Source organism: Halichoerus grypus, chromosome 2, assembly GCF_964656455.1.
Source record: "Halichoerus grypus chromosome 2, mHalGry1.hap1.1, whole genome shotgun sequence".
NCBI lineage: Eukaryota > Metazoa > Chordata > Mammalia > Carnivora > Phocidae > Halichoerus > Halichoerus grypus.
In genome coordinates this window covers 187,747,324-187,766,707 of record NC_135713.1, presented here as the reverse complement: position 1 = coordinate 187,766,707, position 19,384 = coordinate 187,747,324, and the positions used below count along the sequence as shown (strand labels likewise).

General features: G+C 46.2%; 1 protein-coding gene across 7 annotated transcripts in view; it reads left to right on the top strand.

Annotated features, from left to right (window-relative positions):
• Positions 1-19,384, top strand: part of MED24 (mediator complex subunit 24) — a 37,338-nt gene that overhangs the window by 596 nt on the left and 17,358 nt on the right. For 4 of the 7 annotated variants that reach the window (XM_078065687.1, XM_078065683.1, XM_036079982.2 and 1 more), the window contains exons 1-3: positions 7,107-7,191; positions 7,604-7,769; positions 7,858-7,940. In XM_078065687.1, the coding sequence (XP_077921813.1) occupies positions 7,640-7,769; positions 7,858-7,940 (213 nt within the window). In that variant the 5' untranslated portion in view covers positions 7,107-7,191; positions 7,604-7,639. Of the gene's footprint in view, positions 1-7,106; positions 7,192-7,229; positions 7,251-7,560; positions 7,770-7,857; positions 7,941-19,384 lie in introns of those variants that run through there. The other 3 variants (XM_078065685.1, XM_078065686.1, XM_078065684.1) reach the window with 3 other exon arrangements.

Sequence of the window (19,384 nt, the reverse complement as noted above, 5' to 3'; positions counted from 1 at the left end):
CTGCTCCCTGCAGGCCGCCTCGCCGCCGCCGCCGCCGCCGCCGCCGCCGGCCCCCGCCCCCCGCCCCCCGCCGCGCCCCGGGACCCCGGCCAGCCGCCCGGCCGCCCCTGGGCCGCCTCTGCCCCCGCCCCGCTTGCGCTCGCCCGCCCCACTCCAGGCGCCGCCGGCGGGAGTGGTGCTCGGTGACATATTTTAAAAAAATAGCCTTGGCTTGCTGGAAGAATCAGAGGTTTTGGGGTTTGCACCATGGGGATGGAGAAGGGAGTATCGACGGGCCGCCTGCACCTTCCTTATAAGTTGGCGAGAAAGTCTAAATACCAGACCCTAAGGAGCTTTAGAATTTGTATCTCAGTTCGGGGCCCTTCTTTGCCAGTAACTCACTGTGTGACCTTGAGCAAATCACCACCGCTCTCGGGGACAGAGTTTCCTCAACCTTAAAATGTGAGGGTTGGGCAAGTGACCCCTGAGGTCCTTTTTACCTCAATCATCCCACGTTTTTAATCCTTTTGGAAGGTTTACTCCCTATTACCTCCCTTTCCCTCTCCTTTTTAACGGTATTACCGGATCCACTGCCTCCTCTTTCAAATGTCACCCTCTTCCAATATAGGCTTTCTATTCACCGTCACCAGCTATTTCCTCAACAATCTGGTCCCCTTGGTGAGCTGGGGAGGGGGCAAGGCTTGCCCTACCTCCTCCACTCTCACTCCACAGTGGTGATATTTCCTCCTGGGTTTGCCCCCACCAAAATCCAAATGGTACCGGGGCCAATCTAAGGAGGAGGGCAGGCTGCATAAAAATGGATCTCCTTCCCCAAAGGAGAGGACATGCCAGCCCCACCCCCCATGTACACACACACACACCTGCATTCATGGACATAAAACCATCTCAGTGACGCCAGAGCCCCTTTCATCTCGGGATCTCCCAGCGCCAGGCAGAACCCTAATTACCCCAGCTCCCCCCACCCCCGGCCCCGCCGGTTCCCCCACTGTCATTAGCCCAGTTTTACCAGCGGGGGCCACAGCCTTTCCTTGGCTCCCAGGGCGGGGCCCTGTCTCCACAGTCTGCTCTTGGGGAGGTGTGTTTGTGTGTGTGTGTTAAGGGGAACTGCTCTACCACTTGCCTAGTTTATACTAGGCACAATCACTTGGCTATGTGTGGGGTTCTAAGTCTATCTGAGTAGGACTGCCCTTGTTCATATCAGTCTCAGGCTCTTGCATCCTCAGCTCTGTTGGAGCCACTTCTCTTGGGGTGGGGGGGTGGAGCATAATTGGGGTCTGCAATGCATAGGGGAGGGGAGGGTGCCTCTCTTGGGACCCCTGGGAATCTTGGGGATAACAAGGGCAGCTGGGATGAAACATGAGGGTTGCAGAGTGGGTGGTGATGAGGGGTATGCAGGGGGAGAAGGAAGCCTGCAGTGCGCAGTGGCAGCCACACTGGAGAATTGAGGCTGCAGTGTGCAGAGTCAGCATGCAGTAAGTGAACCTGTGGGTTCAGCCTGGGCTTGCAGTGGACATGCAACAGTGGCAGTGTGGGGTGGGAGGCTGCATCGTGCAGTCAGGGCAGTGTGCAGTTCGAGGTGCACTGAGGCTGGCTGGCTGCCAGTCAATGCCACGTCCTCAGTGATCATGTTTGGCTGAAACCCGAGGGAACAAGTCTGTGATGTGCCGTGCTTAGGGTGCATGCTCTACCCTGTATGGAAATAGTCTCTTGGGATTGAGCTGCCCAAGGAGTTGAGATAGAAGCCCTATGCATGGGATACATTTATGAGATGAGCTACATTTATACTCTGCATCCATCAGGCGGAACAAGGAGGCCATGGGGAAGTCTAGCACTAATCTGGATTAGGACAGGGTGACAGAGTCCAGAGCGGGAACACAAAAGTGCTATGGTTTTGTCTCCCTTCCATTCTGGCTTCCTCCACGTTTCTCTGACGAAAGGCCCTAAAGATACCTGGTAAGGGAGACTTTTTGAAATCCTAGACCCAAAGCCATAGAAAATGAAGTGCATCCTGATCTACCTCCCCACCCCCCCACCAGGGGCAGAGTGGGGCACCTTGAACTCAAAGGTAAGAGTTTACCATTCCCATCTTTTCCTTACCTCTCTTCCTTGGCTCCCAACATGGGCTGGTAATAGACCTGGGCAAGGGCAAAGTGAAGGGCACACGGCCTCCAAAGCAGGCATCCCGCCAGATGCCGGGATCCAGCCCAGGTCTGGGCTTATAGCCCCTGCCTGGTGTCGCATCAGCCCCCTTTCCACCCCACTCATCCTGCCTACCCCCATTTCTTGAAGCTTCTAGCTTCTCTCAGAGTCATTTCAGCCCCAGCTTCTGTTGTCTCTTTGCCAGGAAACCCCCACTCAGGCTGTTTCCTCCCATCCCCCCCACCTCTGCTTCAGGGCTGAATCCCTGAGGAGAGCAGGGGGGGTGGGGCACAAGTAAGGATGGATAGAGACCCTCCAAGGGGATCTGCCTGATGGCCCCCTCCCTCTCAGATTTTGGTTGCCAAGGAGGCAGCAGGAACAGCCTGTTCTCTGGGCTCCCATCGGAGCAGCTAGGCCTGGGCCCCGCCCTCTCTCCCTTCCTTCCCTCCCAGACTGTTGCTAGGAAGCACCCCAAGATTTCTCAGGGTCCCATCCCTAGAAACCAGGGGATCCAGATATCTTTCTGAAGAGCTTCCCCAAAAGCCTGGAAGCCAAGACCCCACACAGCATCCTCCACCCCTGCCAAGAAGCCACAAACAGTTGGGGCGGTGCGGGGGGGGGGGGGGTGAGGATTGAAACAGGGGACAGGCCCTCTACCAGCCTGCCCTGGAACACCTCCGTGGCCTGGGCCTCAGTAATCCACCCCTCCCCCACCTGGAGTTCCTGGGCTCTGGGTGATGTCAGCAAGTGATGAGGTGTCCAGCAGATACCCCTTGACTCTGCAGACACAGGCCCACTTATTGGGGAGTTCTGGAAAGACAGCAGGGGAAACCAGCTAAGAGAACCTAATCCTCAGGTGTTTCTCCCCCTTAGTGATCTTTCAATCAAGAAAAGGTAGTGGAAATGGAGAAAAGAAAGGGGGGGACAGTTTATGGGAGTTGGGGATCAGGTGGCTGGCAGAGACGAGAGACTGGGAAATTCACCAATAATTGACCTGCTAAGGGTAAAGGGGCTACTTAATGTCCTCCTCCCAATCATCTTTGTGCCATCACGTGCCCTGGGTATGGGTCACAAAGCAGAGGGCCTGGGAAGGGACTCAGGCCTGGCTGAGCCTTGCTCTTGGTAGCTGAGGGAAGAAGTGGAAAAAGAAGCTGACACCTTCTCCAGGTTGCCTTTTAGGGGTTCTTCTACTTTTATTCATTCTTTTGATACCTTTTTTTTTTTTAAAGCATTTAATATGTGCCAGATGTTGGACCCCCTAAATTTTCCAGCTTTTGGTTTCATACTCTTGCACAGAGCCCCCTCATCCTGCCTTTGCCAGGAGAGAGGGGAGGAGAGCTAGGGGCACAGTGTCCTTTACCATAGAGTTTGAACCTTACCATACTGCAGCCCTCCCCCCTCCAATGAAAGGAGATGGGACAAGCTGGTGTGGAGGCCAAGAGTATAGAGCGGTTCTCAGGGCCCGGAGGGAGGGGTGGTGCAAAGGAAATGGCAGGCTGGCTTCCTTTCCCATTATTGCTCGGGCCTCAGGATCACAGGACGTCTCTTCTCTGAGCTGGGAGTAGAGAGAGTAGAGAGGGAAGGCATCCTTCAGGGTGTTGGAGAGGAAACTTCAGGTCCAGAGAGGAAAACTCCAATGATTAGTTCAAATTCTGCTTTTCATCGTCCCAGCTGGTCTCTCTCTGGACCTCCGTGGGGCAGTGGGAAGACAGACACAGGGAACTGTGGGAGATCCAGAAACTGTCCTGAGGTGGGTCCACCTTGTAGGCTTCTCTCCCCTCCTTCTCTCCCCCAGAGAGATAGAAAGTGGGGATTTGGATGTGGGACTGGTCGGGGAAGGGAATTGGTTTGGAACCAGCTGTGTATGAGTTTGTGGGAACAAGTCTTTCTTTCTCCGTGCACCTGCTGCCAATTAACTCCCCAGAGTGGGGGGACCCAGGCAAGCTTCTAAAGAAAATATCCCAGCTAGGGGAGGCGAATGACTCAGTTTCCCTGTGGAGAGAAGGGATGCTGAAACCCTTTGTGCCTTGTACGCTTACCAAGTATTTCAATGTTTCTGGGTCTTGACTCTTGCCACTTTTCCTTACACTTCTTTCTAGCCTAGATAAGGAATGTCCCCATCCCTTTGGGTACCACAAAGCCCTATTCCCCCACGGCCTCTTACCCAGCTCCAAGCCCTTCACTCTGGCCTACCAGCTCCCTTTCTGCCATGGCTCCAATGTTGCCATGTCACTCCACCTGGGTGGCTTCCATCTGCCTCACTTTGCTGGGCGGACCCCTCCCCCACCAGACTGGCCAACGAGATGAAGAGGTTGGGGCTTGGAACTAAGGGAGCAGAGGTGGGAGCTCAGCCTTTATCAGTGCTGAGGGGGAAGAAATGGACAGCAAAAGAAAGTGGGGCTAAGAAGGGTTTTTGAGAGGGGCTGTGTGGAGGGAGGGTTTCCTTTCCAGAGGGCATGCTGGTATTTCTTCTCTTACCCACAGGAGGATTTTCAGAGAGTCCCATCCTTGGGGAGAGAGGATCCAGCCAGGGAGCAGGTGGGTCCTAGGAAGCTAATGTGGTGTGGAGGGAAGAGGTGGTGTATGGAAAGGCTCTCTCTGATATTGACAGACCAGAGAGGCAGGACAGTCAAAGTAGAGAAATTGAAGATGGCCCATGTCCAGAGCTAAGGGAGTCCTCATAGTCCCTTAGGAGTCCAGTCCTTGGGGGAACTCTGCCAAACCTAGAAAAGGAGCTGCTGGTGAGAGGTGGGGGGACGGGGAAGGCAGATGGCCTGACTACAAAAGCCGCCTCCCTGCCACTGTGAAGTGGGAAGAAGGCACCCCTCCATCCCCCAGAGATCTGCCAGGCTTCCTGCCAGAGAGGGATGGTTTAAGCTCAGAATATCACTATCCTCAGGGCCCAGATATTCCCCCAAATGTACCCAACACCCACTAACTCAGTCAAGAGCAGTCACAAAGTTGACAGCTTCTCTCTAAGAGGGGCAGTTTGGGCTACGAGGGATGGGAAAGGAGCTATAGGATCCAGGAATGGCTCAAGGTGGGGGGCCCTGGGCTGCTGTAACCAGAAAGGAATGAGCAGAGGGAGCAGGCAAAGGTAGAGTTGGGGCCTGGGAGAAGAAGGGAGGCCAGGTTCATGTGAGGCTTCAGAGGAACAGAGTTTGTGGTCGTCTCAAGTGTGAGTGAATGTGGGGTTTGTGATAGCCTCAAGTGGGGCCGGGGGCAGTTTGGAAGTTAAGCGTGAGAAGTCTGGGTTCTCCCTCCTTCCTGCTTTGGAAGCTTTGGCTCTATATATTTGGCAGCCGTTTTGCAGAAATGCTATTTCCCAGTGGTGTCACTTGGGTAGGCACAAAGGGGAGCAGAATGGAGGTGGTGTGTATGGGTGCATGGGGAGGGAGAAAGGCCATAGGCAGTAACAAACTTAGAGGATTGTGATCTGGCCCTCCTTCAGCTGCACTCTACCCCTCAGAACAGGGGTCCTTGTCTCCCTGCTGTGATTTTGCTCCCATACCCAGGATCCTGTTATTCTCTGCCCCAAGGGCCAACAAGTTTACTTCCAGAGCCTGAGCGCACTGCGCTCCCAGATTCATCCCCCTAATGACTGATTTTGCCAGTGAAAGGGTGGCCAAATAATGGTTGCTGGGGAATGTGGATGGAACTTGGCCTCATGGACTGGGATATCAGACTTAGGGTATGGGATGGGGGAGCTGAAAGTAGGGGGTGGCAGAACACTGGCTGGGGCCTCCATGTTTACTCTTGTCCTAGGTTATAGATGTTGGGGACGATCTGTCCCCAGGACAGGGCAGGGATAAGGACTGTATATAGAGAAGGCTCAGCCATTGAAGCCAGAGGTGAATAGCATTTGCTTCTGAGCTTCTCACTGGAGGGGGAAAAGAGGGCTAATGTCTAAAGCCCTGAATATAATTATGCACGATTTGGTTCCATAGGATAAGCAAGACATCTCTGTTGTTTTTAATAAACTTTCAAAAAAAGAACAGTTTTAGATTTACAGGAAAAGATTTGAAGATAGTAGGGGGTCCCCACGTATGCCATAGCCAATTTCTCCTTTTATTAGCCTCTTACATGAGTATGGTATTTTTTACAACTAATGAATGAATATTGATAAGTCATTATTAACTAATGTCTATGCTTTACTCATATTCCTTAGTTTTCATCCAATGTTCTTCTTCGGTTCCAGGATGACATCCGGGATGCCAAGTTACATTTAATAATTATGTCTCCTTAAGCCCTCTTGGCTATGACAGTTTCTTAGACTCTCCTTAGTTTTGATAACTTTAACCTCAGTTTCCTCCTTACTTTCCTCCTTACTTCTCCCCCTATTCAAGCAGTATGCAGGGCCAGGAGATTTTGGGAGGACTGCCAAATTTGGGCGTTAAATGCAACTGATCAAGCCCCAATGTAGCCTCTGGAATACAGATGTGGAAATAAGAACTCTGGTACACCCAGAGGTGTAGGAGCACCAAAAAAAAAAACAAAAACAAAAACGAAAACAAAAACAAAACCACAAAAACCAAAACCAAAAACACCAAAAAGAAAACCAAACCAAAACCAAAACCAAAATCAAAAAGGAAAAAAGAAAAAAAAAGGTCAAGAAAGAGGAAAACGTATTGCTGAACGAACGCCACACCCCTGCAATGCCTAGTAACTAGCATGTAATGAAAGGGTGTCAGAATATCATTTAAATGCCTGGTCGACAGTGACGTCTTTGGGCGATGCTTGCTTGCGAACCGTCTTTCGAGAGCTCTCCGCTCCCTCCGCTCCCTGAGTCTCTGATACTTCAGCTCGTACCTGTCCTTCTCTAAAGCAGAGAGACAATGCGGGCTGGCTAACGGAGTCCCTTAGCTTCCCTGCTAGCCCAGTCCAAGGAACTACAATTCCCAGGAGACCGAGTCCAAGGAACTACAATTCCCAGAAGACATGTCTCTTGCTGCATTCTTACTGGCTCATGTTTGTTATTCCCAGCCAATAGAAGTTAAGCTCTTTGATAAGTGCCAAGATGGCGATACCTAGGATCTAGAACTAGCTTGCACGGTAGGCTCAAAATTGGGGAGGTGGTGGATGAAAAGGAAATAGGGAGTTATAGTTTCAAGGTTGGGGAAGGTGGAGGAAATGGTGGAAAAAACTGTGGATTTGGGGTGGTAGGGGCTGAGGGACGCAGCCAGAGCTAAGGGCGTAATTAGGCAATCGGAATAGGCTTAACCCCTTGCCACCCTCTTCACTCTTTTTATTAAGCCCCTTTGACACCCTTTTCTTAGTGCTCCAGTTGATCCAGGAGGGAGGAACCTGACAGAATCCCTTCCTTATCCTCTTCCCCATTTTTTCTTTCTGATTCTTCTGCCTGCCTTAAATCTTCCTATATCCGTTTCATTCAACTCGGCCCTCCCCGGTTCTTTCCTTCAGAATCCCCTCTCCCCTTCTCTTAGCTCAGTTTCTTCCACCTTAGAGCTGACCGCCACCGGCCCCTTCTCAGAGTGAAATCATGAAGGTAGTGAACTTGAAGCAAGCCATTTTGCAAGCCTGGAAGGAGCGATGGAGTGACTACCAGTGGGCAATCAACATGAAGAAATTCTTTCCCAAAGGAGCCACCTGGGACATTCTCAACCTAGCAGGTCTCAAGTGAAGTAGGAAGGAAGGATGGGAGGGCTAAACCCAGAAAAGCTATAACCACTCAGTCTTGCTTTGTTATTCCCCTTGCAGAAGCACTACTGGAGCAGGCCATGATTGGACCTTCCCCCAATCCTCTCATCCTGTCCTACCTGAAGTATGCCATTAGTTCCCAGGTAAACTGCCCCACCTATTCCAGAGAGTGAGGATTTGAAGGTAAAAGACTTGGAGTATAGTTGTCAGCTTACACTTTCTAGGTGAATTTGTTTGAACACAACACTTCTCTGAGCCTGTTTTCTTGTGAAAATAATAATACTTCATTGGTTGTGATGAATGTTACATTAACTTGTTCTATCAGTAAATAGTCATGAATGTGTCAGATAGTGGTGTAGGCCCTGGGGATATAGCTGTGAGCAAGACCTGATGCCAGCACACAAGGAATTTAGTGGGTAATAACAGACATGAAAATAAGCAGTCAGTCACAGGATGGGTTTATGATGTAGGTTAAGACAGTACTAGGGGAGTATGTGAGAGAGGCACGGAATTCAGTCTGAGCAATCAGGGAAGGCTTTCTGGAGAAAGTGATGTTTAAACCAAGACCTTATTGTTAAATAGGAGCCAAGCAGATTGGTGAGAGTGTACAAAGCAGAAAGAAAAGCATATGTAAAGGCTGGGAGACAAAAATCACATGTTGTTTAGGAGCCGAAAATAATTTATATGGCTAGAGCAGTAGTTTTGGTCTCAGGACCCTTTCCTGCTCTTAAAAACTATTGAGACTCCCGCAAAGCTTTTGTTTATATGTATTACATCTATCCATATTTAGCATTTTAGAAATGAAAACTGAGAAATTTAAAAAATATTTATGAACTTATTTAAAAGTAACAAAAAGTAAAGTCTATTAAATAAAGCCTGTTACATTACATGTTAATATAAATAACATTTTGATGAAAACCATATTTTCCAAAACAGAAAAGCTAGTGAGGAAAGTGGCTTTGTTCTACGTTTTTACAAATCTCTTTAATGGTTTAATAGAAGACAGCTGAATTCTCATATCTGCTTCTGCATTCAGTTGTTGCAGTAGGCTATTTTGGTTGAAGTGTATGAAGAAAATCTGTCCTCACACATCAGCTATTTAGTTTGAAAAGGGCAGAGAATGTTAATAAGCTTTTCAGATAAACTGGATATTCATTGACACGCTGAATTCAACAGGTGATGTGAAACCACATCAATGAACTTAAAAAAAATAGTTAATTATTTTTTAAGTAAGCTCTACACGAGACATGGGGCTTGAACTCACAACCCTGAGATCAAGAGTCACACATGCTCTACCGACTGAGCCAGCCAGGCGCCCCTCAATGAGCTTCTAATACTCTGTTACATTAAAATCCATTGGTCTCTGTCTTGCACTTTGAACAGATTTGTTACTCATGCATGATTTTATAATATCATGAATTGGTCATGTGGAAAATATCTGTTACTGAGTTACACAGATATTCCAATTGTTGACACATTTAATTATATGATTCACATGTCATGGAGCCTCTGGGACATTCCACATGCTGTTGTGGGAGAATGAGAGTAGAAAAGGCAAATAACATCTTAGCAGTATTTAAAAAATAGTTTTATTATTTATTTATTTTTAAAGATTTTATTTGTTTATTTGACAGAGAGACACACAGTGAGAGAGGGAACACAAGCAGGGAGTGGGAGAGGGAGAAGCAGGCTTCCTGCGGAGCAGGGAGCCCGATGCGGGACTCGATCCCAGGACCCTGGGATCATGACCTGAGCCGAAGGAAGACGCTTAACGACTGAGCCACCCAGGTGCCCCTAAAAAATAGTTTTAATCTCACAGACTGTAGGGGTTCCTGGACCATATTTTGAGAACTACTGGGCTAGCACTTCAAGAAGGAGACTGGTTTAGGGAGACATAGGGAGGCCTGTGGGTGATAAAGGACCTGTGGGTGATGCTAAAGAGTTTGGACTTTATCCTAGGGTGATGAGTAATCATTTAAAGAGTTTTAAGTGGAGGAATGGTGTGGTAGGATTTATGTGTGTGTGTGTGTATAGATATTTAACATGCAAAAAAATGCATAGACCTTAAGATGAATTCAGTGAGTTTTAGCAATTGTATATACCCATGTCACTAACGTTCAAAATAAGATACGGAACATTTCCATTCTCCCAGAAAGTTCTCTTGTGCCCCTTTCTAGCCCGTCCTCCTACAACCACTAAATGTTTTCTGTCACTGTAGATTAGTCTTGTCTATATTCGGATTTCATAGAAATGGAATCATATATGGAGCGCCTGGGTGTCTCAGTCATTAAGAGTCTGCCTTCGGCGGTGGGGGGCATCGGAGGGGGAGACGAACCATGAGAGACAATGGACTCTGAAAAACAAACTGAGGGTTCTAGAGGGGAGGGGGGTGGGAGGATGGGTTAGCCTGGTGATGGATATTAAAGAGGGCACGTTCTGCATGGAGCACTGGGTGTTGTACACAAACAATGAATCATGGAACACTACATCAAAAACCAATGATGTAACGTATGGTGATTAACATAACAATAAAAATTAAAAAAAAAAGAGTCTGCCTTCGGCTCAGGTCATGATCCCAGGTCCTGGGATCGAGCACCGCATTGGGCTCCCTGCTCGGCAGGAAGCCTGCTTCTCCCTCTCCCACTCCCCCTGCTTGTGTTCCCTCTCTCGCTGTATCGCTCTCTGTCAAATAAATAAATAAAATCTTAAAAAAAAAAAAAGAAAGAAATGGAATCATATAGCAAACACTCTATACTCTGTCTTCTTTTGTTTAACATAAATGTTTTTGAGAGGTGCGTGGGTGGCGCAGTTGGTTTTGGCTTAGGTCGTGGTCTCAGGGTTGTGAGATGGGGCCCGGTGCTGGGTTCTGTGCTCAGTGTGGAGTCTCCTTGGGGCTCTCCCTTCCTCTGCTCCTGCCCCTTGTGCTCTCATTCTCTCTCTCTCAAATAAATAAATAGGTCTTTAAAAAAAATAAATGTTTTTGAGATTTATCTCTGTGGTTGTTTATGTGATCAGTTCATTCTCTTTTATTTTTATTTAAGATTTTTTTTATTTATTTGGCAGAGAGAGAGAGAGAGCACAAGCAGGGGAAGCGGCAGGCAGAGGGAGAGGGAGAAGCAGGCTCCTTGCTGAGCAAGGAGCCCAACTCGGGGCTTGATCCCAGGACTTTGGGATCATGATCTAAGCCGAAGGCAGACGATTAATCGACTGAGCCACCCAGGCGCCCCAGTTCATTCTCTTTAAATTGCTGAGTAGTATCCCTCAGGTGGCATGTAGTTCTTACACTTCCTTTTTCCTCTTGGCTTATGTCTGCTTTCCATGTGAGCACATATTCATCTACCTTATTCTTTTTAACTGCTGCATAATGTTCTATATGTACTGTAATAGAGGTTTTTAATTTTTTACTGTTATACTCATTGTTTCATTGAACTTTTTTTTTTTTTAAAAAGACTTTATTTATTTGAGAGAGAGAGAGAGCACGAGCAGAGGGAGGGGCAGAGGGAGAAGCAGACTCCCTGCTGAGTGGGGAGCCCGATGTAGGACTCAGTCCCAGGACTCTGAGATCATGACCTGAGCCAAAGTCAGACATTTAACCGACCGAGCCACCCAGGAGCCCCTCATTGAACATTCTTATACTTACTTGTCTGCACTTCTGGGAATGTTTCCCTAGTATAGATACCTAGAAATGGAATTGCTAGTTTAAAGAATTCCCCTAGGGGCGCCTGGGTGGCTCAATCAGTTAAGCGTCTGTCTTTGGCTCAGGTCATGATCCCGGGGTCCTGGGATGGAGTCCTGCATCGGGCTCCCTGCTCTGCGGGAAGCCTGCTTCTCCCTCTCCCACTTCCCCTGCTTGTGTTCCTACTCTCACTGTCTCTGTCTCTGTCAAATAAATAAATAAAATCTTTAAAAAATAATATTAAAAAATGAAGGGGACAGCTCTCAAAAAAAAATAAATAAAAAAATAAAGAATTCCCACATATTCAGGGTGCCTGGGTGGCTCAGTTAAGCATCTGATTTGATTTCGACCCAGGTCATGATCTCAGGGTTGTGAGATCGTGCCCCGAGTAAGGCTCCATGCTGGGCCTGGAGCCTGCTTAAGATTCTCTCTCCCTCTCCCTCTGCCCCTCCCCCCTCCCTCCCTCTCTAAAAAAAATATAAAGAAAGAAAAAGAATACCTCCATATTCAGTTGCAGTAGATTCTGCAAATTGCCCTCTAGAAAGGATGGTATTGGTTTACACCCCCTCCATAGTGTTTGATAGTGTTTCCCAACACCTTTCCAATGCTGGATAGAATTTTTTTTTTTTTTTAAGATTTTATTTATTTATTTGACAGAGAGAGATATAGCGAGAGCAGGAACACAAGCAGGGGGGAGTGGGAGAGGGAGAAGCAGGCTTCCTGCTGAGCAGGGAGCCCAATGCGGGGCTCGATCCCAGGACCCCGGGATCATGACCTGAGCTGAAGGCAGACGCTCAACGACTGAGCCACCCAGGTGCCCCTGGATAGAATTTTTTTAAATTCCTTTCCAGAAGGAAAAAATTACATCACATTATAATTTGTATTTCCATAACTGTGATGTTGAGCACTTTTTTTTATATGTTTATTGGCTCTCTGTATGACTTCTGGGAATTGCTTACGCATATCATTTGCCCATTTTTCTTTTGTTTGTTTTTTTATTGTAAAAGCTTTATTGAGATATAAATCACATACTATACAATTTACCCACTTAAAGTATACAGTTTACTGAATTGTAGTATTTTCAGAGTTGTGCAACCACTACCACAGTCAACTGAGAACATTTCATCACCCCAAGAAAAATTCTTACTGATTTTTAAGTGTCTTAATATAATTGATCTTGTCATCTTTATCTGTTATTTATGTTTGAAATTTTCTATAACTTTTTTTAACTTTTTGGTTTTTTTTTTTCTTTTGTTTTTAAAAATGTTTTATTTATTTATTTGACAGAGAGAGAGAGAGCACACACAAGCAGGGGGAGTGGCAGGCAGAGGGAGAAGCAGGCTCCCTGCTAAGCAAGGAGCCTGACTCGGGGCTGGATCCCAGAACCCTGGGATTATGACCCAAGCCGAAGGCAGACACTTAACTGACTGAGCCACCCAGGCACCCCTGGTTTTATTTTCTTAGCATGCAGAAATTTTTAATGTTTTTATTGTCAGATTTAACCATTTTTTCCTATATGGCTTTTGTCTTGCTCAAGGGCTTCCCTGCTCCAAGCATCAAAATATGTTCTTCTCCAATTTCTGCCAACACTTCGCTTTTATTTTTTGTATTTATTTTGTTTAATTTATTTAGAATTTATTTTTTAATTTTTTTTTACAATTCACTTTACCATTTTTTTATTATGTTATGTTAATCACCATACATTACATCATTAGTTTTTGATGTAGTGTTCCATGATTCATTGTTTGCGTGTAACACCAAGTGCTCCATGCAGTACGTGCCCTCTTTAATACCCATCACCAGGCTAACACATCCCCCCACCGCCCCTCCCCTCTAGAACCCTCAGTTTGTTTCTCAAAGTCCATAGTCTCTCATGGTTTGTCTCCCCCTCCAATTTCTACCCCTTTATTTTTCCCTTCCTGCTATCTTCTTCTTCTTCTTCTTTTTTTTTTTTTTTAACATACAATGTATTATTTGTTTCAGAGGTACAGGTCTGTGATTCAACAGTCTTACACAATTCACAGCACTCACCATAGCACATACCCTCCCCATTGTTTATCACCCAGCCACCCCATCCCTCCCACCCCCCACCACTCCAGCAACCCTCAGTTTGTTTCCTGAGATTAAGAATTATACATGTCTATCTCTGATTGACTTATTTCGCTCAGCATAATACCCTCCAGTTCCATCCACGTTGTTGCAAATGGCAAGATTTTATTCCTTTTTGGGGCGCCTGGGTGGCTCAGTTGTTAAGCGCCTGCCTTCGGCTCAGGTCATGATTCCAGGGTCCTGGGATCGAGCCCCACATTGGGCTCCCTGCTCCGCGGGAAGCCTGCTTCTCCCTCTCCCACTCCCCCTGCTTGTGTTCCTGCTCTCACTATCTCTCTCTGTCAAATAAATAAAATCTTAAAAAAAAAAAAAAAAAGATTTCATTCCTTTTGATGGCTGCATAATATTCCATTGTATATATATACAACATCTTCTTTATCCATTCATCTGTCGATGGACATCTTGGCTCTTTCCACAGTTTGGCTATTGTGGACATTGCTGCTATAAACATCAGGGTGCACATACCCCTTCGGATCCCTGCATTTGTATCTTTGGGGTAAATACCCAGTAGTGCAATTGCTGGGTCATAGGGTAGCTCTATTTTCAACTTTTTGAGGAACCTCCATACTGTTTTCCAGAGTGGCTGCACCAGTTTGCATTCCCACCAACAGTGTAGGAGGGTTCCCCTTTCTCTGCATCCCCGCCAACATCTGTCGTTTCCTGACTTGTTAATTTTAGCCATTCTGACTGGTGTGAGGTGGTATCTCATTGAGGTTTCGATTTGGATTTCCCTGATGCCAAGCGATGTTGAGCACTTTTTCACGTGTCTGTTGGCCATTTGGATGTCTTCTTTGGAAAAATGTCTGTTCATGTCTTCTGCCCATTTCTTGATTGGATCATTTGTTCTTTGGGTGTTGAGTTTGATAAGTTCTTTATAGATTTTGGATACTAGCCCTTTATCTGGTATGTCATTTGCAAATATCTTCTCCCATTCTGTCAGTTGTCTTTTGGTTTTGTTGTTTCTTTTGCTGTGCAAAAGCTTTTTATCTTGATGAAGTCCCAATAGTTCATTTTTGCCCTTGCTTCTCTTGCCTTTGGCGATGTTTCTAGGAAGAAGTTGCTGCGGCTGAGGTCGAAGAGGTTGCTGCCTGTGTTCTCCTTAGGATTTTGATGGACTCCTGTCTCACATTTAGGTCTTTCAACCATTTTGAGTCTATTTTTGTGTGTGGTGTAAGGAAATGGTCCAGTTTCATTCTTCTGCATGTGGCTGTCCAATTTCCCCAACACCATTTGTTGAAGAGACTTTTTTTTTTTTTTAATTTTTTTTTTAAGATTTTATTTATTTGCGAGAGAGAGAATGAGAGACAGAGAGCATGAGAGGGAGGAGGGTCAGAGGGAGAAGCAGACTCCCTGCTGAGCAGAGAGCCTGATGTGGGACTCGATCCCGTGACTCCAGGATCACAACCTGAGCCGAAGGCAGTCACTTAACCAACTGAGCCACCCAGGCGCCCGAAGAGACTGTCTTTTTTCCATTGGATGTTGTTTCCTGCTTTGTCGAAGATTAGTTGACCGTAGAATTGAGGGTCCATTTCTGGGCTCTCTGTTCTGTTCCATTGATCTGTGTCTGTTTTTGTGCCAGTACCATACTGTCTTGATGATGACAGCTTTGTAATAGAGCTTGAAGTCCGGAATTGTGATGCCACCAGCTTTGCTTTTCTTTTTCAACATTCCTCTGGCTATTTGGTTCCATACAAATTTTAGGATTATTTGTTCCATTTCTTTGAAAAAAAAAGTTGATGGTATTTTGATAGGGATTGCATTAAATGTGTAGATTGCTTTAGGTAGCATAGACATTTTCACAATATTTGTTCTTCCAGTCCATGAGCATGAAACCTTTTTCCATTTCTTTGTGTCTTCCTCAATTTCTTTCATGAGTCTTTTATAGTTTTCTGAGTACAGATTCTTTGTCTCTTTGGTTAGATTTATTCCTAGGTATCTTATGGTTTTGGGTGCAATTGTAAATGGGATCGACTCCTTAATTTCTCTTTCTTCTGTCTTGTTGTTGGTGTATAGGAATGCCACCGATTTCTGTGCATTGATTTTATATCCTGCCACTTTACTGAATTCCTGTATGAGTTCTAGCAGTTTTGGGGTGGGGTCTTTTGGGTTTTCCACATAAAGTATCATATCATCTGCAAAGAGTGAGAGTTTGACTTCTTTGCTGATTCGGATGCCTTTTATTTCTTCTTCTTGTCTGATTGCATACCACCCTGAACGCGCCCGATCTCATCTGATCTCAGAAGCTAAGCAGGGTCGGGCCTAGTTAGTACTTGGATGGGAGTCCATTTAGAATTTATTGTGGTGTGAGGAAGAGATCCAAACTTACTTATTTTTCCAAATAGATGGACAGTTGGCTCAACTGCCTTTATTGAATAGGCCATTCACCCGTATCCTAAATTCTCTTACAAAGGTCTATTTCTTGATATTTTAGTTTAGTTCATTGATATATTTGTCTCTGCTTGCACTAGTACTTTACTGTTTTATTACTATACTTTTATAGTATGTTTGATGTCTGGTTAGGCAAGTCTTCCCTTAGTTGTTTTATTTTTCAAAAATTTCTTGGCTGTTTTCAGGCATTTTCTTTTCCAAATTTTAAAATCAACTTGTTAAATTCTTTTAAAAAGTCCAGTTGTATTTTGATGGAGATTTCCTTGACTTTGTGGATCTGGGGAATTTGTGGATTAATTTTAGATCACTGTGGTGGTAGTTTGAAGAATGAGTTGGAGGGAGGTAAGACAGAAGGCAGGGAGACCATTTAATCAGGCATATGTATATTTTTAAAGCTTATTTATTTATTTAAGTAATGTCTACCCCCATCCTGGGGCTCAAACTCATGACCCTGAGATGAAGAGTCACATGCTTTTCTACTGAGCCAGCCTTGCACCCAGGCTTTTTTTTTTTTTCCTTTTTTTTTTGCCAAGGATCAGATAGTAAATACGTTCCACTTTGCAGGCCATGTGGTCTCTGTCACCATTATTCTGTCATTATAGTTTGAAAGCAGATATAGATAGTATATAAGTAAATGGACATGCCTGTGGTCTGATGAAACTTTATTATTTTTTTTTTATTTGAGAGATTGAAAGTGAGCAAGAGAGAGAGAGGAGCAGGGGGAGGGGCAGAGGGGGAGGAAGAAGCAGACTCCTTGCTAAGCAGGGAGCCCGCTAAGCAGGGAAGCCCAACATGGGGCTTGATCCCAGGACTGGGATCATGACCTGAGCTGAAGGCATATGGTTAACCAACTGAGCCACCCAGGCGCTCTCCCCCCCCCCCCCGCCCCCGCCCCGATGAAACTTTATTTACAAAAAAGGGTGATGGGTCCAATTTGGCTTTTGAGCCATGGTTTTCCAACTCCTGATTTAGGCTATTGCAGTAATTCAGGTAAGAGATGATATTAGCATAAGCATGGGAAGTGGCAGCAGAGAAGAAGATGAATTCAAGAACAAGGAGGTGGCAAATGAGAGGGTTTAGTGATTGCCAGGATGAGGGGCATGAGAGAGAGGAAGAAATCATGGCTGATGGGATCATAAGGAGACAGTGAGAGAAGTGTAGGGCCGTTGTTGGGGTGCAGCTGAGCCGGGGAGAGGACATTGATTTTGGCTATTTTTTTTTTTTTAAGATTTTATTTATTTATTTGACAGAGAGAGAGACAGTGAGAGAGGGAACACAAGCAGGGGGAGCGGGAGAGGGAGAAGCAGGCTTCCCGCGGAGCAGGGAGCCCGATGTGGGGCTCGATCCCAGGACCCTGGGATCAAGACCTGAGCCAAAGGCAGAAGCCTAATGACTGAGCCACCCAGGCGCCCCTGGCTATTTTTTTTTTTAAGATTTATTTATTTATTTGAGAGAGAGAGCAGGCATGGTCGGGAGGGGCAGAGGGAGAGGGAGAGAGAGTTCCAAGCTGACTCCACGCCGAAGTGTGGAGCCTGACGCAGGGCCCGATCTCACAACCCTGAGATCATGACCTGAGCCGAAACTAAGAGTCGGACACTCAACCAACTGCACCACTTAGGTGCCCCTGGCCTTTTTTTTTTTAAATAGTTTTTCTTTTCTTTTCTTAAAATATATTTTATATATTATATATATATATTAAATATTTAATACATTTTTTAATCATATATATTTTTAGGGGCATCTGGGTGGCTCAGTCATTAAGCGTCTGCCTTTGGCTCAGGTCATGATCCCAGGGTCCTGGGTTCGAGTCCCACATCAGGCTCCCTGCTCAGTGGGAATCCTGCTTCTCCCTCTCCCACTCCCCCTGCTTGTGTTCCCTCTCTCGCTGTGTTGCTCTCTGTCAAATAAATAAATAAAATCTTTAAAAAATATATATGTATAGGGGCGCCTGGGTGGCTCAGTCATTAAGCGTCTGTCTTCGGGTCAGGTCATGATCCCAGGACCCTGGGATCGAGCCCCAAATCGGGCTCCCTGCTCAGCAGGAGGCCTGCTTTTCCCTCTCCCACTCCCCCTGCTTGTGTTCCCTGTCTCGCTGTCTCTCTCTCTGTAAAATAAATAAATAAAACCTTTTTATTTATTTATTTATTTAAGAGAGAGAGAATGAGAGACAGAGAGCATGAGAGGGAGGAGGGTCAGAGGGAGAAGCAGACTCCCTGCTGAGCAGGGAGCCCGATGCGGGACTCGATCCCGGGACTCCAGGATCATGACCTGAGCCGAAGGCAGTCGCTTAACCAACTGAGCCACCCAGGCGCCCCAAATAAATAATAAAATCTTTAAAAAAATATATATATATATATATTTAAAGATTTATTTATTTTAGAGAGCTAGAGCACGAGCAGGGGGATGGGCAGAGGGAGAAGGAGAAAGAGAATCTCAAGCAGACTCCCAACTGAGCACAGAGCCCAATGTGGGCTTGATCCCACGACCATGAGATTATGACCTGAGCTGAAATCAAGAGTTGGACTCTCAATGAACTGAGCCACCCAGGCCCCCCTGATTTTGGCCTTCTTAAGTAAGGTGCCTGTGTGGACTATCAAAGAGAAAATACTTGGTAGGCAGTTGAACATACATGTGTGGAACTTAGAAGAAGAGACCTAGACTGGTCCTGTTGATTTTGGAGTTGTCAACTGCAGATGGTAATTGAAGCTGTGGACATGGACGATAGTGCCCAGAGAGGGTGGAGAGTGAGCAAAAAAAATGACCCAAGCCAAATCCCCGAGGAACCAATCACATGTAGGGAACACACATAGGAAAAGGATTCCTCATAAGAGTCTGAAAAGAAGTCTAAGAGCAGGAGAGAGAGCATGGTGGTTAACTGGAAATGGGGGGTCTGCGGGAAGTTCTCTCAAGATAGAAGAATCTCGAGATGTGTAAACACTGATGGGAAGGCAAGAGGGAGAGCAAGGCTGAAGTAACAGTGAGAGAAATAAATGTATATGCGGGAGCTTCAGTACTTGTAAAGTGCTATGCAAAATTAGGCATTGATTCTTCAGAGTCAAAAGCTCTTCGGTCCAGTGCTGTGCACGTAGAGGGCACTTAGGAGTAGTTGGGGGTATTGACTATCAAAAGCAGAGGAGAGGAGAGAGCAGCCGCAGGTCAGTCTGGGCTAGCCAGGTGTGCAGTGGGCCACATAGAGGGGCTCCCACCTCAGGGGCTGGTGGTAGCTTAGAACTCCTATGTTGATAGGTATATTAAGAGTGAAAGAGGTTAAATCCTGTTGTGAAAAACAGTAACAGTTCGCCATGTGGAAAGTATTTTTAGGTCTCAAGAGTAGCAGTGCTTTATTGATACTGTTAGCAAAAACTTACTGGATGGAATTCTGAATTTGGAGACCATAAATATATTAGAACATAC